The sequence below is a fragment of the Scyliorhinus torazame genome, chromosome 15 (genome assembly GCF_047496885.1).
Source record: "Scyliorhinus torazame isolate Kashiwa2021f chromosome 15, sScyTor2.1, whole genome shotgun sequence".
In the NCBI taxonomy this organism is placed as follows: domain Eukaryota; kingdom Metazoa; phylum Chordata; class Chondrichthyes; order Carcharhiniformes; family Scyliorhinidae; genus Scyliorhinus; species Scyliorhinus torazame.
In genome coordinates, this window is record NC_092721.1 from 173,354,239 (window position 1) to 173,376,938 (window position 22,700).

Here is a 22,700-nt window from a genome sequence, read left to right on the forward strand (position 1 = left end):
ACTGGCCTGGCAATGAGGGGAATTTGTGCCCCAGGGTGGCTGTTGGAAAGGCTGGGTTGCTGAGTGAACGAATTGAGGATGGGGTAGGAGAGGAGTTGCTGAATGAATGCGCAAGGCGGGAAGGTGGGGGTGAAAAGGGGAGCTATTGAGTGAGTGTGGAGAGGAGAAAGGGACTGCACGGAGTCCTCTGTCACCAGGAAATATGGAGAGCTTGGCAAAATAAGGTTTCAAAACAAACCACAAATTTTTGTATTTTTGTTTATTATCATACGTTGATCTATATGCAAATCTTAATTATATAAGCATGTTATTATGCTGCTTTATTGCTGGTTTTGTTTTTAATGGTGGCTGGGGACACATTAATTTTCATGAGTTATTTTATATATTTGTTCTACGTGAACATTTCTGATATGTCCATCATTTGTTACCCGTCGCCAATTGCCCTTGAAAAGGAGATACTGACTTAAAATGGGGTCACATTGGTAAATAGTTTGCAAAACACTTGCCATAGTCTTTTGCTTCACACGTACATAATCCAGCAAGGTCATGTCCTGTTGTTGGTACAGTATGGCCGTCATCCAGTGTTACAAGCAATTACTGTCTTTGATGTTGAAATGCCTACGTTAGTTTTGTAATTTGATACAAATACATTGGTCCACAGTCTTGATTGTAATAGAAAATAAACAAAGGAAAACTAACATTTTTGCCGTAGAATCAGAGATTTACAGCATGGAAGGAGGCTACTTGGCCCACCATGTCCATGCTGGCCAACAAGTAGCCATCCTACCTCATCCCACTTTCCAGCTCCTTGTCCTTGGCCTTGGAGGTTACTGCATCTCAAGTCCAGAGCCAAGTACTGTTTAAATATGATGCAGGATTCTGCCTCTGCTACTCTTTCAGGCAGTGAGTTCCAGATCCCCCACCATCCTCTCTGTGAAGTGGTTTCCACCGAATCCCCTCTAAACCTCCTACACCAAATGTAAATCACTTTCAACCCACTTGAAGTTTAATAATTCTAACTCTGTGAAGGGGCCTAAAAACAGGGGAGATAGTGGTCTTGTTGCTGGACTAGTAGTCCAGAGACCCAGAGTCATTCTCTGAGAACTCTGGTTCGAATCCTGCCATGGCAGGTGGTGAAATCTGAATTCAATAAAAAATCTGAAATTAAAAGTTTAAAGGTGACCATGAAACCATTGTTGATTGACGTAAAACTTCATCTGGTTTACTGATATCCTTTAGGAAAGGAAATCCTTACCTGGTCATCCTTACCTGGTCTGACCTACATGAGCATGTGTGACTCCAGATCCAGAGCAATGTGGTGACTCTTAAATGCCCTCCAGAATGGGCAATAAATGCTGACCCAGCATTAATATTTAAAACAATTGCATTTACAGATCAAAGAAAGTGCCATAATTACATGATTCCTTGTCGCACCTTTTTGGCTTTGGCTTTCACATCCTGCAGACATGTTATATTGGATGTAGTGATGCCTTCCTAGACAAGAGCACCAATCCATATGTCATTTTGGTAGAGGATATATTCTCAATCTGTCTTTTGGCTTCTTCAGTTGCTGAATCAAAGCCTAGTTTGAAGATGGTTCCTACTGTGTTTTTGTTGTTTGTTGCACGTGGATTGGCATATAAAAGTAGGAAAGCTCGCGCCAGCTGAACAGGGCCTGGTGAAACTGTACTGTGCACAGTTTTGAACTCCTTATTTAAGAAAGGGTATAATTGCATTAGAAGCAGTTCAGAGAAGGTTCACGCGATTAATTCCTGGATAAAGGGGTTGTCGAATGCAAAAAGGTTGGACAGGTTGGGCTTGTATTGTTTGGAATTTAAAACCTAAGGAGACATGACAGGGTGGATGCTGAAAGGATGTTTTCCCTTGTGGGAGAGGTGGAAATTAGAGAAACAGTTTAAAAATAAGGTATTTCCCATTTAAGATGGAGATGAGATTTTGTTCCTCTCAGATCTTCGCCAATCTTTGGAATTCTCTTTTCCAGATAAGAGTGGAGGCAGGGTCATTGAATGTTTTAAAGACCAAGTTAGGTAGATTCTTGACTGACAAGGGAATCAAAGGGTTTAGTTATTAGACTGGAAAGTAGGAACCACAATCACATCAGCCTTTATTAAATGGCGGAGCAGGCTCAAGTGACCGAGTGCCATACTCCCCCTCACTCACTTGTTTGTATTTAGGTTTGTATATAATTTTAAGAGTATAAAAATTAATTCCACTGGGAACTTTAGTTTTATTTGGCTGAAATTGATCCAAATCCAGGATTGAAACAACCCTGTTTGAATGCCTTGTAGAATTTGGCATTTCCCAGGTCAATCGAGTCTCTTACTAACCACAGAATTTCTCACTGCAGAGTGATGAAAAACTATGACCAGATGTTTCTGTTGGCTATATAGTTACTTTTTGTGTTTTTGTTTTACAGAAGCATGCTTGCAGTATGGAAGTCATACCTTGAAGGAACCTTGCACTTGGCCCAATCTCGAATCATAGCGTCTGAAAATTATAGGAATCAGATCATGGAGCCTGCTAAAATTGTAAAAAGTATTAAAGAGCAGCAGCTGAAAAAGGTATTTGGAAATCTATCTAATTGAGAAATGTTTTCTCATTCGGGATCAATGAAAGCCATAGTTTTTCAGGTACTATCTGCAAATTATGAATATTCTTTTCAAATTCCATTATTCCAGTGTATTTTGTCACTAAACAGTTATCCCAGAAAAATAATTTAAGTTGCTTTCCCTTCATTCAAGCCGTTGTGACAATCTCCATAAATGTGTAATTTCCTACAAGGAACATTGGTCAGTACAAGAAGTAAGTTCAATTTCTATAATTATTTTGATTTTTAAACGGCTGGCAGCATACAAAGCTTTAATGACCAATTCGATATTGTGCATGCTTTACCTTATCTTGGGGCTGGATTCAGGGTTGTGTCCTTGGCTCAATGATCTCCAACTGCTTCATCAATGATTCCCCTCCATTATAAGATCAGAAGTGGAAATGTTCGCTGATAATTTGCACAATGTTCAGCACCACTCATGGCGCATACTGAAGTAGTTCACAGCCAAATGCAGCAAGTCATGGAAAATATCCAAGCTTAGGCTGACAAGTGGCAAGTAACATTTGTGCCACTGCCATTTGTGTTGGAATGTTTTTTACTTGCCTGGATGAATGGACCAGCAACACTATAAGCTCAACACGATCCAGGACAAAGCAGTCTATTTGTTTGACACCCCATCCACTATTTTCAACATTCACTCCCTCCACCATCAACGCACAGCGGTAGCAGTGTGTACCATCAACACTGCAGCAGCACACCAACACTGCTTTGATAGCACCTTCCAAGCCCATGACCTCTATCACCTAGAAGGACACGGGCAGCAGATGCATAGGAGCACCACTGCCTATAAGCTCCCTTCCAAGCCACACACCATCCTAACTTAGAAATATATTGCTGTTCCTTCACTGTCGCTGGGTCAAACTCCTGGGACTCCTTACTGTCGGCACTGGGTGTTACTGTGCCATATGGTCTGCAGGGGTTGAAGAAAGCTCACCATCCTCTCTTGAGGGCAATTGAGAATGGGCATCAAAGTCTGGCCTAGCCAGCGACACCCACATACAATGAAAGAGTTAAAAAAACTAGCCAGACCACAAGTCCCAAAAGAAGTGTTTATTAGGTGAATTGGACATTCTGAATTCTCCCTCAGTGTTCCCGAACAGGCGTCGGAGTGTGGCGACTAGGGGATTTTGACAGTAACTTCTTTCAGTGTTAATGTAAGCCTACTTGTGACATTAATTAAGATTATTATTATTATCCTTGTCAGAGGAGAGGGAAAAATTGTGAAAGAGAAGGTGGAATGGTCAGATAAAACCAAGAAAAATCACAAATGACAATAGGAAACGAGAACAAAAGTCCAAGACTCGAGAACGACAGCAACTGCACTGGGAACCATCTGAAAATGCAATTTGAATTGCAAGCTTCAGATGGTTTTGAATTGGATTTGTTTATTGTCACGTGTACCGAGGTACCGTAAAAGTATTTTTCTGCGAGCAGCTCAAACAGATCATTTAGTACATGAAAATAAAATAAAAAGAAAATACATAATAGAGCAACACAAGGTATACAATGTAAATACATAGACACCTGCATCGGGTGAAGCATACAGGAGTGTAGTATTAATCAGGTCAGTCCATAAGAGGGTCATTTAGGAGTCTGGTAATAGCGGGGAAGAAGCTGTTTTTGAGTCTGTGCGTGTTCTCAGACTTTTGTATCTCCTGCCCGATGGAAGAAATTGGAAGAGTGAGTAAGCCGGGTGGGAGGGGTCTTTGATTATGCAGCCTGCTTTCCCCAGGCAGCGGAAGGTGTAAATAGAGTCAGTGGATGGGAAGCAGGTTCATGTGATGGACTGGCCTGTCTGATGTTTCTTGTGGTCTTGGGCCAAGCAGTTGCCATACCAGGCTGTGATGAGCCAGATAGGATGCTTTCTATGGTGCATCTGTAAAAGTTAGGAAGAGTCAGTGTAGACATGCGGAATTTCCTTAGTTTCCTGAGAAAGTATAGACACCGTTGTGCCTTCTTGGCGGTAGTGTCGACGTGGGTGGACCAGGACAGATTTTTGGTGATGTTTACCCCTAGGAATTTGACCAGGTTTTGGCTGGGTTGCATTGTTACCCACAAAATGTTAGAAGAATTAAAACGTACTAACCATGCATGCACACACCTCCAAACCTCCAGGGTATTAGGCAACCCCCCCATAAAGGAACTCCTCAACCCGTGACATTCTTTCCTCCATGCAGACTCTTCCGTTCTCCATTTTCAAATGTAATTAATTGAACAAAATGCTTTGCTATGTCCCGAAGATGTAAAAACTATTTGCATTTTTCTTTTGTCAGATGATCATTTTCCAAAACCTAGTAAAGGCTAAAGCAATACTTTGCATCCCTGGTGTAAATGTAGAATAACTGTCTGTGGGATTTGGTGAAGCTTCAATATTAATTTTTAAATCTGTTGAATAGTAGTTGACAGAGTTGCATTTTGAAGTGGTCACCATCATTGCGTATGCATTGTGAGCTATTGGATTCAATTAACTTGATTTCAGTAGAGAAAGGATTGAGGAAGTTGCAGTCTTGTTTTTCAAATGTTTTTGCATGATCTAATTATCAAGCAGTCTGCTTGATTCAGGACCTTGCGTAGAAACAAACAAAAAATTAATTAGTGAGGGGCTTGTCTGACTGCCTAATGCGAAGTACTTTGAAAGTGTATCCCCAAACAAGCAACTTGTTATCATTTGAACGCTTCCTTTACTCAGTCTATTGCCAGGATAATGAAAACTTGGAACCCGTCTGCATTTTTGTTGACCTTTGGCTAGCTTTCATTCATTTGTAAGCAATAACACCAGAAACATTTAGAGTCACTCAGTTTTGTGGCCTAAAAATGAACCTTTGTTTCTGCAATTTGTTTCTGCAATATTACCTGTGGTTTCCAAAAAAAACCTGGCTTTGGATTATAAAGATTGTTCTTGAAAAAGCATACCACTTGTTTGTCTTTGCCTTCTTATGGGTGCTTTTAAAAATTCTTTCTGGATTCAACTCCATTCAAACATTTTGCTGATTTTTTGTGTTTTGCTCAGTAATGCAGTTTTCTGTCATGAGACATTGTTCAAAGGGTGAACAATGTGAAGTAAAATTCAGCTTTTGTGGTTCATCTGAATACAATAAAAATAACATGTTTTTGTGCAATTTATTTTAGGCACAGCAACTCTTTTAATCCCAACTTTTTGCTTTTTTTGCCATTACTTTCCAAGTAGTTGTCTATCTCCTTTTTAAACACCTCAATTAGTTCTGCATTATTGTCTCTGGGTCAATGCATTCCACATTCTCACACCCTTTTGTGTTAAAACACATCTGACGGATTTGCTTTTCGATAAAGTGGTCTTAATTTCAACTTTACGTCTCCATTGTGTTTGTCTATATTTGGCCAGTGAATTCATGGAAGGATGTGAAAGAAATTGAAGAAGTGGCATTTAGGTTCACTGAGACATTACCAGTGAGTACACTTATGGAAACCTAATTGAGAAATGCAGGCTTTTCTACTAGAATAAAGTAAGCTCAAAGGTGAATTCATATAATTGGTGTTCCTCTGCAACAAGATTGGATAGAATGGACAACCTACTTGAATCATAGAATCTGTTAAAGTTGTTGTGTATCAGGATTAAGTTAAAATGTTGTATTTGCTTGGGGAATGAATGTCAAATGACAGGTGAAAGCCTACTAAAATTAGAACACCAGTCTGAACATGGTAAACCACGTTTCTATTTCTAATTAGTCCACTGGTACCTGTTTTCTCGCAGTACTTTGCTCAGCTGCCATTTTTGTGATGTGAACCTGTATCTCTGCTTTGTCAGGCTGCTCAGCAGTGAAGCATTGCTGCTGAGTGTGATCCAGTCCTCAAATAGCATTTGTGTGTTTGTACTTTCTATTGAATATCACTAAATAGCATTCAGGAGTGAGAACCCTAGTTAATTTACCCCACCCACTTGCAAAGGAAAAGGTAAAGAGGTCAATTATGGTGACTTTCACTACACCAGTTCGCATCAGTCCAAACCAGTGATTAAACCTGATAAATTGCTGACCTATACAGCTCACTAGCATACCTGGTGATCCATTGGCCATCTGAAGTATTGGAAGTATAATAGTTTTTAAAGCTAACTTCTAAAATGTATGATCTTGTGGATTGCGGCTTTATTTTCTTGAAAATTGAAGGCAGTTCTAAATTATAGTTGCTAAGCAAGAAAGAAACAGTTGTGGTATATTGATTTGCTTTATAATTGTTCAATGGGTATAACTGGTAATTGTACAAAATAAGTATTTCAAACTTTTTATAGCTTATGTGAGCAGCAGATAGATGTCTTTCTTCATAAGCAGGAATCTACAGTCCCGATTTGCATACAAACTTTCACAGGATTCCTGTTCCTCATAGTGTAATTTTCTGCATAATATATTTTCAAAGCTCATATTCCTGATGTGTTTAATTTATTGCAAATGGTTGAGCCTGAGCATTTCTCTGATGTATGATATTGAAGTGCAACTCTTGTTCATGTTCATCACTTTTATCTGTGATGAGCAAAAAGTAGAAATTAAGAACCTGTCATTCTTCATAAAACCTTGCTCCAGGAGATGATAAATATCAAAGTATTGTATTCCTCCTCTTGTCTATTTTTTCAATGTATCCACCTTTTAGCTGGCCAGCATGGCAGGTGGATTAGCAATATTGTTGCTTTTCATTGTGTAAAACATTAAAATAAATCTTAGGGTTTATTCATTAGATTCAGGCTCAGAATGTTAAATCTGCACTTAATGAAAAAACATTTTGAACATGGATCTTTTCCTTTAAATTGAAAAATCCTCTAGAATATAGTTTTTCCCAGATTTAATATGAATTCATGTTTTCAATTGGAATGCTTCTGCTTAATAGAAGCTATTTACCAGTTTGAAGACATTATCATTAATCATTTTGTTATCAAATGTGTCATTGATTGCAACTGTTGGTTAATTGTTAAATAATCTCTATCAGTAGGAGTAATAAGACAGTTAGTACCCATATAGTTTACGCAGCATCCAGTATTAGTGAAATCCGTTGACAAGTATCTTCTGTATATTAATAAGTAGTTGTTTTGCAATTGTTCATGTGCATTATATTTTTTTTGTTCAGCCTCGAAAATGTTAGTACTCATTGGAGATTATTCTGACCAGATACAAGTTTATTGCAACCTGGGAATGCATTTTAAATGCTGTTGTGTCCTTCTTTACTATGAAGTGTTGCATTGAAGAATGAGATAGATGAAATAAATAATGCGAAGTGCATTCTCTTCATCCACTGATGGAACGAAAGGAACAGGAGCATTTAAATTGGTACATTACAATTTTCGCACAGGATGGTTTTGTGGAAGAGAAATCATGTTTAATCAGTGTAGAGTCCTATGAAGGAGTTGCATGTGCTCTGGATAAAGGCGAACCTGTGGACATACTGTACATAGATTTCCAGAAGAGATTTACTAACATGTCTCATAAGTTTATTATGGAAAATAAAAGCATGTGGTGTAGGGGGGCTAACATATTGGTATGCATAAGACTGGCTAGCTAACAAGAAATAGAGGGTAGTCATAAATGGGTCTTCCTCTAGTTGGCAGGATGTAATGAGTAGTATGCCACAGGAATTGATTACAAAAGTAGGGAAGTTATGCTTCAGTTGTACATGACAATAGTGAGACTATATCTGGACTTCTATGTACAGTATTGGTCTCCTTATTCAAGGAACAATATAAATGTGTTATACGTAGTCCAGGGAGGATTTTCCAGACTTAATAACTGGAATGGGGAAAGGTTGGCCAGGTTAGGCTTAAACCCATTGGAGTTTAGAATAAGAGGTGACTTGATTGAAACCTTTTTAAGATGCTGAGGGGTCTTGACAGAGTGCAAGTGACGAGGATGTTTCCTCTTGTAAGAGAATCACTGTTTAAAATCAAGGGGTTGCTCATTTAAGACAGATTAGGCAATTTTTTTTTTCTCTGAAGAGTGAGTCTTTGGAACTCTCTTCCTCAAAAGGCAGTAAAAGCAGGACCGTTGAATATTTTTAAGATGGAGCTGGATGGATTCTTGATTAACAAAGAGGGTGAAAGGTTGTTGGGGATAGGCAGGAATGTGGAATGAAGGTTACAATCGGATCAGCCATGATCTTTTTGAATGGCAGAGCAGACTTGAGGGGTCAAGGGGACTACTCCTGCTCCTAATTTATATGTTCATGTATAATCCATAGTTTTATGTTTGCAATATATTTCCCCTTGAGGTAGCAGACTCAAAAGGATGACTTCAAATTGAGTGCATATAAACCTCCTGCGTGTTGAAGTAGTGGAATATCTTAACTGCTTTTTGACTTTTTTAAGGCGGATGCAGGTTAAAAATATGCAAGCTATATTGTGCTGCATAATAAAAGTAGCAGTTTTCTACTTCTCTGTTGCCACAACCACCTTCCATCATTTTGTGGTCATAATTATCAGGTATTCATGTTAACCAGAAAAACCCTCCTCTTATTGTGTTGCATCTAACATGCAGTGTTATCTTGTTTCTCTAGTGCATTGATCAGCTGACAAAGATTCAGGCTGAATTCCAGGAGACTGTGAAGGATCTGGCAAAGTCTAAAAAGAAGTATTTTGAGCTGGAACAGATGGCTCATGCAGCGCGGGAGAAAGCAGATATAGAGGCCAAGTGTGTTTAATTTTTTTTTTTACATATTAATGGGGAATATTTTGTCATCTGCTAGTTCAAGACAAACATTTAATTTATTTAAACAGCATTTAATTTGTTCTTCAGATATTCATACTTAATTGTATAAGTCACATGTTCTGACATATATTTCTCATGTAACACGTACAAAATATGTTACCTGGTCGCATCTGTACTTATTCATGTAAATGACTGGACGCATGCCTACGAGAAAACTGATGATCTGAAGACCATTCTGTTTGAAGTTTGCTGAAATTTGATTGTATTTGCGGAATTAGTAAACGGTTGCATTACAACCACCCTATTAGTAATGTTGATAGGATTCCTTACTACGTTTTATTTAAATATAGAATTGTAATCGCCAGAGTAACCATTGTCATGAAACGTCATCTAGCTTAATTTTTAGATTAGCATCAGGAGAAGCAGTATTGCAATAAGTTAAGATTAGTTGAAAAATAACGAGAAGAGAAAAATCTGAAACATTCACTTTGTTTCTACCCAGTGATGCTGTCCAACCTGGATTTTCCAGCTTTTACTTCAGATTTCCAGTATCTGCAGTATTTTGCTTTGCTTGAATTTTTAAAGTTTTATTATGTCCATTTCAATAATTTGGACTGAATTTTATATTTTAAAAGTCAGTGATTCCCAGAAGTTGTATGTACATCTTGTGTCAGTGTTCAGCATGATACTTTCACGAGCGGGAATAGTTACTCCTTTCTACTCTGTCCAGACCGAGGACTTTGATTTTGACTACCACCATCAAATCTGCTCAGTCTTTTCTCCAAGTAAAACAGTCTTAACGTCTACATTCTGTCTTCATAACTGATGTTCTTCATCCTTCGAACGATTCTCGTGAATCTTTTTTGCTCTCTCTCCAGTGCCTTCACATAAGACATAGGAGCGGAAGTAAGGCCATTCGGCCCAACGAGTCCACTCCACCATTCAATCATGGCTGATTTCAACTCCATTTACCCGCTCTCTCTCCATAGCCCTTCCATCCTTCCAAAAGTGCTAATCTAGACACAATGCCAGCTGAGACCAAACTAGTGTGTTAATTAAGTTCAATTTTACTTCCTTGCTTTTGCACTCAATACCTTTATTAATAAAGCTGATGACAGTGTGTGTTTTATTTACCCCTATCTCAACCTGTCCTGCCACCTTCAATAAATTGTGTAGATATATCCAGGTCCCTCTGCTCCTGCACGCCCTTTAGAATTATGGGCGGGATTCTCCGACCTCCCGCCGGGCCGGAGAATCGCCGGGGGTCAGCGTGAATCCCGCCCCGACGCCGGCTGCCGAATTCTCCGGCGGGGGCGGGAATTGCGTTGCGCCAGTCGCGGGACCGTTGGTAGCAGCCCCCCTGGCGATTCTCCGCCCCATGATGGGACGAGTGGCCGCCCGTTTTCGGCCGGTCCCGCCGGCGTAAATTAGACCAGGTCCGTACTGGCAGGACCTGGCTCTGCGGGCGGCCTGCGGAGTCCTTGGGGGAGCACAGGGGGATCTGGCCCTGGCGAGGGCCCCCATGGTGGCCTGGCCCGCGATCGGGGCCCACCGATCCGCGGGCGGGCCTGTGCCATGGGGGAACTCTTTCCCTCCGCGCCGGCCGGTGTAACGATCCGCCATGGCCGGCGTGGAGAAGAACCCTCCTGCACATGCGCTGGGATGACGCCAGTACGCGCTGGCGCTCCCGTGCATGCGCCAACTCGCGGAGGCCCTTTGGCGCAGTTGCCGCAGTGCCAACCCCACTGGCGCCAGCCTAGCCCCTGAAGGTACGGAGGATTACGCACCTTTCAGGCGGCCCGACGCCGGAGTGATTCACGCCACGCCTCGGCGCCGGTACGGCCCGCCCCGCCGGTTAGTGGAGAATACCGCCCTATACCTTTATTTTTTTATTGTTTCTCCATGTCCTTCCGACCAAAATGAATCACTTCATTTTCTTTGCATTGAACTTCATTTGCCACCTATCCCACCAACTTGTCTTTGTCTTTCGGAAGTGGTACGCAATCCTCCCAGTTCACAATGCTTCTAAGCTTTGTATCATCCACAGGGTTTGAAATTGTGCCCTGTAACCAAGGTCTAGGTCATTAGTATATTCTAGGAAAAGAGAGGATTCCATCACTTACTCTTGGGGAACTCCACTGTAAACCTTCCTCCAGCCTGAAAGAAAAATCAATTTTTCACTGTTCTGTTTCTGTCACTCAGTCAATTTCATATTCACATTGCTACTGTGTCTTACATTCCATGAACTATCATTTTGCCCACAAACCTGTTGTGTGGCTCTGTACCAAATGCCTTTTTAAATCCATATACATCACATGGACAACATTGCCATCATCAACACTCTCTGCTGCCTCTTCAAGAAACTCCAGCAAGTAAATTAAACACAATTTTCCCTTAAGAAATCTACGTTGGCTTTCCTTAATTAACCCAAGTTTGCCCAAATGATTATTAATTTCGTCCCAGATTATTGTTTCTAGAAATGTTCCCAACGTTAAAGTTAAATGGACTGGCGTGCAGTTGCTGGGCTTATCTTTACACCCTATTTTGAACAGGGTGTAAAGTTTGCAGTCCTCCACCACTTCTGAGTCTAAGGAAGACAGAAAAACTATGGCCACTTGCCTCTGCAATTTCCATTCTCACCTCCCTCAGTATCTTTTGATGCTTCATTTAGAAGGGCAACAAATACTAGCCCGACTGGAGATGCCTACATCTCTTAAATGATTTGTTTTTTAAAAAATTTAAACTCTTCTAGTGTGTGAATTGCCTCTTCTTTAACCATGGCCTGGGTTGCACCTTCTTCCTTGGTAAAGACAGATGAAAAGTGTTGGTTTAATACCTCAGCTATGCCCTCTGCCTCCATGCTTAAATCATCTTTTTGGTCCCTATTTGGCCCTACTCCTCCTCTTACCACCCTTTTACTGTTTATATTCCTATTGAGGACTTTGGGATTCCCTTTTATAGTGGTTGATATTTTACTTTCATACTCTTTGCTTCTCTTATTGGCTGCTTCACCTTCCCCCTGAACCTTCTATATTCAGTCTGGCCCTCAATTGTATTTTCTGCAAAATATCAGTCATATGCACACTTTTTCTTCTTTATCTTAATATCTAACTCCTCTGCGGAGAAATGTGATCTCCTTTTGTTATCCTGGGAGATCTGGCTTTGTTTGCCCTACCTTTCCCTTTCAAAGGAACATATCATGGCTGTGCGTAAGTTATCTCCTTTTTGAAGGTAGCCCTTTGTTCAGCTACCATTTTCCTTGCCAACCTTTGACTCCAATTTATGCGGACCAGATTTTCTCTTCCTCCATTGCATTTGGCTTTCCCTAGTCATTTATTCTTCCAATAATACACTAAACTCAAGGTTTAGGATCTTTTAACCTTTTTAACCACAGAAATTATTTAGAAAAAAGAAGTTACCTTAAATGTATTTTAAAAGAAAAGTGTTTTCCTGCGACTAAATAAGGGCCTGAGACAGAATTTCCTTATAGATTATAAATAATTTGCATTTGATAGCTTATCTCCATAATTGTAAAAGCATCTGATGCTCAGTGTTAGAAGATTTTTTTAAAAATTCTGACCGAGTCAGGAATAAAACAGAATTGTAGATACCTGAAGGACTGTCTAGTGTTGCAACAAAGAAGATATAGAAAATACCCAGAATAGATTAGGTCAATTAAATAAAATACAGAAGAGTTACTGTTTAAATCAACCCTTGCACTACCGAAGTAAGGCAGCATCACATAATCAATATTAAGTTATTACATGGTGATAAATTATATCAATTGAACTTGCTTGACTTCAAAATAACCAAATTAACAATTTAAAACTAGATTTTCCTCATCTATTGTTAACTCGGTCAATCTTCAAAGAAATTGAAGACTTGAGGATCAGTTGCAGATTACAAGCAGCTGCTATAGTTATATTCCTTGGCATCACGTATAGATGTTGGGTGGTGCAAGTGTAATAAATATAAGAGGCTCAGGTTATCCAAGTGGCTGATATTACTATTATATTACTAAACCTGAGAATGGATTTGCGGCGGACCCAAATTTGTAAAACTTGCCCATAAAATTGATTATTTAACATTGGGAATCTCTGCAATAAATTTCAACTGGAGACTTGCTCTTCAGCCTGGAGCCTTGACTTGTTTTTGAGAATTTCAGTAGGGTTTTTAACGTGCTGGGTACTTGTAGGTATGGTTCTGCTGTTTTATACTGAGGATGGAGGAGGATGGTCAAGCTCAAAACACCTTGATGGACATGAGACTGAGCCAAGTGTCTGATTCCGTCAGTGGACAAACTGTTGTTGACTCTTAACAAGCTGACTTGACGTGACTGATTTTCTTGTACTGGCTGCAAAATCCTGACCCCTTTTCTGGGATTGGGCATTATAGTGTCTGAATGGTGAACAAAACTTTCTAAAACCAGCAAAAAGAGTGGAAAAATGCCTTTTGAATATAGGTGCAGTTTCAGCAAGTAGATTGTATGTAACATATAAGTAGACTGTTCTCAAAGTTGACACAACCTCAGTGGGCACAGCAGCATTATCCAGGCTATCAAAGGTCGCAATTGCTACACCATATGAACTATTAATTCTTTTTGGAAATGTGCTTATATCGCATGTAACGAAGATTGGCTAACAGGTATGTTAAAGTATCTATGTGAAGTTATATGAAGCTAAATTGGGAGTACATTTTTTCTATGTGGAGTTAAGAATAAAGTAATTCTTAGGAAGGGAAAAACTCCCTTTTTCTCAACATCGTATGTTTATTCAGTTTTCCAATAGCGGATGCAGTTTTGCTGAACCTTGGCTATTGCCTCTGAGTCAGAAGGCTGTGGGCTTAAGTCTGCAGAGATATGAATGTACAGTCTAAGCCTCCATGACATCACCTCACAATTTTAACCCCTAGTTCTCCATTCCTTTGGACTAAGTGACTGCCTTCCTGATTGAGTTTGGAATCAGACAGGCCACTACGTGCTGCATGCAATTTCCAGTGAAGACCCCAACAGCACTTCGAAATTAGATTGCACTTCCTAAAGCAAGGCTACTGCTCCTGCTTGCATTTTTCATTTCTGAACTCTGGAAGATACCCTGGCTGCATCATGGCTACATGAGTGTGCAGAAGGTCTTCCCTGCTTTGCTAATTACTCCCTGGAGATCCTCGTGGATGGAGTCAGAAGAAGGAGGAAACAACTGTTCCTCAGGAGCTGTGCGAGTATTCCCATGGTGGATGCCAACCAAGAGATGGAAAGGGTCAGCATGACCCTCAACATGGGTTTCAATTACCTCACAAGCAAAAAGAGTGAGTCCAGCTCTTCACCTCTCTTAGCTCTCATAACAGTGCTTGAAAGCACTCCTTTAATTCCCTCCTCCACCACTGAACAATTCCATCCCTCTATCACATAAACAATCACTCATAATCCTTTATTTTTTTTAGACTACACACTAACATCAGTCCCTTCACATAACTTTTCCTCCTGCTCAACTTCTGCGATGTGAGGGGAAGATGCGCACGAGGTGGCTTCCGCTGAAAAGCTGAACTTTTTGCCCTTTTTTTCTGGCGCCACAGATCCTTTACCTTTCACAAATCTTTGAATTTTAGACAGGTAGGGTTATCCCCCCTTTGAGATGCCCAACGGAGGCAGAGCCAAGAACATTTCGAGCCGACACCCGTTGACTGAATCTGAAGCCTCTCCGGTTTCAACTGGAGATGAGGGCGGCACGGTAATGCACTGCTGTCTCATGGCACCGAGAACCCTTGTTCAATCCAAGCCCCGGGCCACTGTCCATGTGAAGTTTGCACATTCTCCCAGTGTCTGTGTGGGTCTTGCCCCCACAACCCAAAGAAGTTCAGGGTAGGTGGATTGGTCTCACTAAATTGCCCCTTAATTGGAATTTTTTAAAAAGAAGTTTCAACTTGAGATAAGATAGCAGGGGTGGCTGACCACTTTACTAATGGCTGAGGCTGTCACCAGCATTTTAGCAGATGAGTTGAGAGACGATATCAAAACTTGTCGGTGGATCTTAAAAGATCAATCGAAGAGTCATTGGCCCCATTCATTTGGTTCTTGAAACCATAAGTAAGACCGTCAAAGCTCATGGAGCCACTATTATGAGCATGGAGGAGGCTTCATCGGATCACCTCTCTGAAGTCCAATCTTGCTTATGTGGTTGAATGCAACAAATCTTTAAAAAACAAACTGGATGACATGGAGGACAGATCCAGGAGGCAGAACATTTGTATTGTGGGTTACTGGAGGGGACTGAGGGTCGTGCCCCGACTGGATATATCTCGAGCATATTCTATGGGATGGTGGATGAGGGTGTATTTGCATCTCTCCCAACCCCCAGAATTAGACCGGGCCCATCGTTCACTTAAACCTAATTCTAGTTCTGGAGATCCGCCTCGTGCGGTGATTGTATGTTTCCATAATTCTAAAGAAAAAGAACGGGTCCTTCGATGGGCAAGGCAACACTGTGATCTCAAGCAGGAAGGCCATTCCATTAGACTGTACCAAGACTTGAATGCAGACCTAGCAAAGAGAAGAGCTATTTTTAATGAAGTGAAATCCATCTTATACAAAAATGGAGTCAAGTTCGGGATGGTCTATCCAGCTCGTCTTCAAGTAACGTTTGAGGAAAAAGACCACCAGGTTGGATTCTCCGTTTCTGAGACTAAGTGTTGACTCCAACAGAGAATCCGTGGAAAATCGACACCACACCTGCACCGTTCTGCTACTATTTTTGTTACATATAAATTTAGAGTACCCAATTCATTTTTTTCCAATTAAGGGGACATTTCGCATGGCCAATCCACCTAGCCTGCACATCTTTGGGTGTGGAGGTGAAACCCACGCAAACACGGGGAGAATGTGCCGGAAAAATATTCACCACCTCCTCAGGGCGGCCAGGGTCAGTAGGCAGCACTGTGCCCCTGGCACCGGTCCTGCCCCCCCACACACCAGTAACCCCCCCCTTCCTCCGGGGAACGGTGGAATCCCCACACTGCCCCACAAGCCAGCATCTATACCAGCCACCATGGCCGGCTGCCCTGGCCACAGAGGCCACCAGCAATCTACCCTCTGGGCTGCATGCATTGGACTGTCGAACACTGTCATATGTGCCAGAGCCCTCCCCAAGGAGAAGGCCACGCACAAACGCCAGGAACAAGAGAAGACTGGAGGGGGACCACCAACCCTGCGGCCGCTCACCACGGCTGAGCAGAGGGCCCTGGACGTGGCCAGCGGCCCAAAGGAACAGGAGGTCACTGAGGTAGAGTGTGGCCACGGGCAAGGAAGTGAGACCCCGCTGAGTTGCGGTTCCCCATGACTCATGTGTCGATACATCACCCTCACCCCGACACCACCCTCGCACCCCTGTCCTGCGGTCTAACCATGCATGTGGTCTTGTGTCATGCAGGACATGCCGGAGATGGGGAGGGTCCATTTGGCAGCCCCAGCCAGAGCCGGAGCCCTCTGGTCAGCTGAGCAGTGATGAGAAGAGCAGCTTGGACACCAACGTCCGCCTGCGAATCGGGAGACCCCAGAGCTCGGGTTGGAGATGAGGAGTGAATTTCCGTCACAGCTATCTCCAACACCCTCCACCATCCCAGAGACACTCACCTCGATTGGGCATTTTAGTGAAGAGGCTCTTGGGACACTATCTGGTGCACACCACATAGCTGGTCCGGTACAGTAGGTGGAGGTAGGAGCACCTGAGGAGCGGACGGTCGGAGGGCAGACCGACCCCAGGAACTAGCTGCCATCCAGACGTGTCCTGGGTTTCTGGAACATACAGTCCCAACTACAGTGGAGATGCAATCAGAGAGTCAGGGACTACATGAGGGGATGTAAGCGAGCATCCAGCACCTGCAGGTGAATAAGTCCATGCATGTGTAGGGGCAAGAGGTGGTGCCAACCTTGCGTGCCACCCAGGCCAACACTGCAAGAGTAGCGTCCGCGGTGGAGGCATTGCGGGTGACAGTTTTGGCTATGGAGCTGCATGGCCAAGGCTTGGGGTATTCTGTGCAGGTGCTGGCCAAGACCAGCACAGGGCTGCCACCTCACAGGCAGCCATGTGCCAGGGCCACCTGGACATTGCAGCGGCGCTCCTCCAGTGTGGACTGGTCAGAGCAGGCCATGGCTGAGAACATCGGCGGCATTGCCTAGGCGCTGGCTGGCGTGGCGCGGACACAGAGGGAGGTGGCGCAGTCACTGGCTGATGTGACACAGACCCAGAAGGTGGTGGCACAGTCGTAGCATGATGTGGCACAGTCCCTGATGGAGATGGTCCACTCCCTGTGCTCTATGGCTGCGAGCATGCAGACCCTGACCAGAGCGGGCTTCCAGGACTGGCAGTGCCAGGTGGCATTGGAGCCTCCCGGGGGGGGGGGGGGGGGGGGGTAGCTCTCAGGGTGGCACCACGTTAGCTGGGTCACCTGAGCAGCAGCCGGCCCCATCCAGGCCTGGTCACCCCAGAAGATGCGCGCCTCCACTCCTGACCTTTGTCACAGCTCAGGAGTCCCAGCAGGCCGCCTCTACTCCTGCTCTGGGGAACCACCTAGATGTAGCGTTAGGGCCCGTATGGCCAGAAAGTTACCTTGTCACGAGTGCAGGGCACAGTTTAGTTACGGGGCTGGGGCACAGATCTGTAAATATTTGTACACAATAAACATCTGTTACCACCGTTACAACCTGCCTTGGTGCTCTGTCTGATGGGTGTGAGGGGTGGTCTGGTCTGGGCTCGCTGGGGGGGGGGGGGGGGTGCATGCTCTTTGGGTGGCCCGCGCTCCTTCCCGCCCCCCCACCCATCCTCACCACCACCAGCCCAGGGATTTGGTGGGACCGTGAGTCATGGGGACCGTGCGATGCAATGGCGAGCTCGAATGCAGGGATCACCCAGGTGCTTCCGTGGGCATGAGTCAGACATTGTCATACGATGCAGAGAGGGTTGTGATTTGGCATCCGTCCGATGCCTGCCCTGATTTTGGCATTGGAAGCTATTCTCTGCCCAATCGAATTTCCCAATTTTGCCGTCGGCTGGTGGAGAATCCCGCCCCACTTTTTTGCCATGACAAATTGTGGACTCATTGAAATGTTTTATGGCTCTGTGAGCGGGCACTATGTACTTTGTCTTTTCATGTTCGTTGTTTCGGTGGGCTCTTGATGCCTTTGGTTGGATTTGGGTGTTGTCTATGTTTATTACATAAATCTATTGTTCCCTTTCTCTTTTTATTGTCGTTGCTTAACGCGACCTTAGGCGCTAGTGTGAGTTAAATAAGGCTTTATTTTCCATTTGGGAGTCTCCCTGTTGACGAGAGAGTTAGTTAACGGGAGTGGTTTACTGGACTTTCGCCTGCTCATTCGACTAGTCTTTTTTTAAATGAGTTTAGAGCTTCTGTTTAGTTTTATTTTTTTAATTGTGGGCTTTAAGATAAGTTTTTGTTTGTTGCTGTTTCATCTGGGCATGTCAGGGTGGGGAGTAGGGATAGAGTGGTCCCTGCACCCAAATGACAGGCTTTTCCTTTTTTTAAAAAAAATATTTTTATTAAAGTTTTTAACACAATTTTTATCCCTTACAAACAATAACCCAACCCGTAACAAAAAAAAAGAAACGAGAAATCACGCGGAGCAAGATATATACATGGCAAAATAGTATATTTACATAGCTTTGTACACTGGCTCTCTCCCGTACGTGTCAGTTTCCCTGACTTGTCATGTTATCTCTTGCTCATCCACGCCCCCCCCCCCCCCCCCCCCAAAGGTTGCTGCTGCTGCTGACTGACCTTCCTCTAACGCTCCGCGAGATAGTCTAGGAACGGTTGCCACCGCCTGTAGAACCCCTGCGCAGACCCTCTCAAGGCGAACTTAATCCTCTCCAACTTTATGAACCCAGCCATATTGTTTATCCAGGCCTCAACGCTGGGTGGCTTTGCCTCCTTCCACATTAGCAAGATCCTTCGCCGGGCTACTAGGGACGCAAAGGCCAGAATACCGGCCTCTTTCGCCTCCTGCACTCCCGGTTCGTCCACTACTCCGAATATTGCTAGCCCCCAGCTTGGCTTGACCCGGACTTTCACCACCTGAGATATTGCTCCCGCCACTCCTCTCCAGAACCCTTCCAGTGCCGGGCATGACCAAAACACATGGACATGGTTCGCCGGGCTCCTTGAGCACCTTCCGCATCTGTCCTCTACCCCAAAGAACCTGCTCAACCTCGCCCCCGTCAAGTGAGTTCTGTGAACCACCTTAAATTGTATCAGGCTGAGCCTGGCATACGAGGAATTAACCCTACCCAGGGCATCAGCCCACAGACCTTCCTCGATCTCCTCCCCCAGTTCCTCCTCCCATTTACCCTTCAACTCTTCTACCAGCGCTTCCCCCTCTTCTTTCATCTCCTGGTGTATTGCCGACACCTTGCCCTCCCCGACCCATGCACCCGAGATCACCCTGTCTTGAATTTCTTGTGCCGGGAGCAACGGGAATTCCCTGACCTGTCGCCTCACAAAAACCCTCACCTGCATATATCTAAAGGCATTTCCCGGGGGTAACTCATACTTCTCCTCCAGTGCCCCTAGGCTCGCAAACGTTCCGTCAATGAACAGGTCCCCCATTCTTCTGATCCCCACCCGATGCCAGCTCTGGAACCCCCCCGTCCATCTTCCCCGGGGCAAACCGATGGTTACCCCTGATAGGGGACCACACCGATGTTCCCATTGCACCCCTGTGCCGTCTCCACTGGCCCCAGATCCTTAGCGTTGCCGCCACCACCGGGCTCGTGGTATACTTTGTCGGCGAGAGCGGCAGCGGTGCCGTCACCAACGCCCCCAGACTCGTTCCTTTGCAGGTCGCCATCTCCATCCTCTTCCATGCCGCCCCCTCTCCCTCCATAACCCACTTGCAGATCATCGACACATTTGCTGCCCAGTAGTAGCTCCCCAGGTTTGGCAGCGCCAACCCTCCTCAGTCCCTACTGCGTTCCAGGAACCCTCTCCTTATCCTCAGGGTCTTATTTGCCCACACAAACCCCATAATACTCCTGCCTACTCTCTTAAAAACGGCCTTAGTGATCACGATGGGAAGGCACTGAAACACAAACAAAAACCTCGGAAGGACCACCATTTTGACCGATTGCACTCTACCCGCCAGCGAGAGCAGTAGCATGTCCCATCTTTTAAAATCCTCCTCCATTTGCTCCACCAACCTCGTCAGATTCAGTTTATGTAGGGCCCCCCAACTCCTGGCTATCTGGATCCCCAGATACCGAAAGCTCCCCTCCGCCCTCCTCAGCAGTAGGTCCCCTATCCCTCTTTCTTTGTCCCCCGCCTGTAATACAAAGAGCTCATTCTTCCCTACATTGAGCTTATAGCCCGAAAACGCCCCAAACTCCCTTAGTTTGACCTCCACCATCCCCTCCATTGGATCCGCCACGTACAGCGACAGGTCATCCGCATATAGCGACACCCGATGCTCTTCTCCCCCTCGGACCACCCCTCTCTATTTATTAGACTCCCTCAATGACATGGCCAATGGTTCGATCGCCAATGCGAACAACAGGGGGCACCCCTGCCTCGTCCCTCGGTACAGCCGAAAGTACTCCGACCTCCGCCAGTTCGTCACTACACTCGCCACTGGGGCTTAACCCAACTGATAAACCCTCCCCCGAACCCAAACCTACGCAGCGGTACTCCCACTCTACTCGGTCAAAGGCCTTCTCCGCGTCCATAGCTGCCACTATCTCCCCTTCTCCCTCCACCGATGGCATCATTATCACGTTTAAGAGCCTCCGCACATTGGTGTTTAGCTGCCTACCCTTTACAAATCTTGTCTGGTCCTCGTGAATCACCCCCGGGACACGGTCCTCGATCTTCGTGGCCAGCACTTTTGCCAGCAACTTTGCATCCACATTAAGGAGCGAGAATGGCCTGCACGATCCACATTGCAGTGGGACCTTGTCCCGCTTTAGGATCAAAGAAATTGTCGCTTCCGACATTTTCGGAGGTAGGGTCCCCTCCGCTCTTGCCTCGTTAAAGGTCCTCACTAGTTGCGGGGCCAACAGGTCTACGTACTTCCTGTAGAACTCCACCGGGAACCCGTCCGGTCCCGGGGCCTTCCCCGCCTGCATGCTCCCCAAACCCTTGCTCAGCTCCTCCAACCCAATTGGTGCCCCCAGACCAGTCACTTCTTGCTCCTCCACCCTCCGGAATCTCAGCTGGCCTAGGAATCGTCTCATACCCTCTTCCCCCGTTGGGGGCTGGGATCTGTACAGCTCTTCATAGAAGGCCTTAAATACCTTGTTTATTTTCGTCGCACTCCGAACCGTGGCTCCCCTTCCATCTTTGACTCCCCCTATTTCCTTCGCTGCCATCCTTTTACGGAGCTGGTGTGCCAGCATCCGACTAGCCTTTTCCCCATACTCATAGGTCGCCCCCTGCGCTTTCCTCCACTGTGTCTCCGCCTTCCCTGTGGTCAACAGGTCAAACTCCGTCTGGAGCCGTCGTCTTTCCCCAAGTCATCTTTCCTCCGGTGCCTCTGCGTATCTCCTGTCTACTCTCAAAATCTCCCCCACTAACCTCTCCCTTTCCATGCCCTCTGTCTTCTCCCTGTGAGCCCTAATGGAGATTAGCTCTCCCCTGACCACCGCTTTCAACGCCTCCCATATCACCCCTACCCGCACCTCCCCGTTGTCGTTGGCCTCCAAGTACCTTTCGATACACCCCCTCACCTTCCCACACACCACCTCGTCCGCCAGCAGTCCCACATCCAGCCGCCACAGCGGGCGTTGGTCCCTCTCCTCTCCCAGCTCCAGTTCCACCCAGTGCGGGGCATGGTCCGAAACGGCTATGGCCGAATACTCCGTCCCCTCCACCCTCGAGATGAACGCCCTGCCCAGAACAAAAAAATCTATCCGGGAGTAGGCTTTGTGTACATGGGAAAAGAACCCCCCCCCCCCCATCTGATCCATAAACCCCTTAAGTACCTTGGCTGCTGCCGGCCTCTTTCCAGTCCTTGAATTTGGAGCGGTCCAGTGCTGGGTCCAACACTATTGAAGTCCCCTCCCATTATCAGGCCTCCTTTCTCCAGGTCCGGAATGCGCCCCAACATGCGCTTCATGAATCCTGCATCATCCCAGTTCGTACACGTTTACCAACACCACCCACATCCTCTGCAGCCTACCGCTCACCATTACATTTCGCCCTCCATTGTCCACCTCAATATTCTTGGCCTCAATGACACCCGCTTTCCCACTAATATTGCCACCCCCCTATTCTTCGCGTCCAGTCCCGAGTGGAATATCTGTCCTACCCATCCCTTTCTTAACCTGACCTGGTCCGCCACCTTCAGGTGAGTCTCTTGGAGCATGACCACGCCCGCCTTCAGTCCCTTTAAGTGCGCGAACACTCGAGCC

At 45.0% G+C, this 22,700-nt stretch overlaps 1 protein-coding gene across 1 annotated transcript in view; it reads left to right on the top strand.

Moving 5' to 3' along the window:
* LOC140391992 (F-BAR and double SH3 domains protein 2-like) overlaps window positions 1–22,700 on the top strand; it is a 346,281-nt gene that overhangs the window by 174,771 nt on the left and 148,810 nt on the right. The window contains 2 exon segments of the mRNA XM_072477113.1: window positions 2,438–2,582; window positions 9,140–9,273. Of these exon segments, the coding sequence (XP_072333214.1) occupies window positions 2,438–2,582; window positions 9,140–9,273 (279 nt within the window).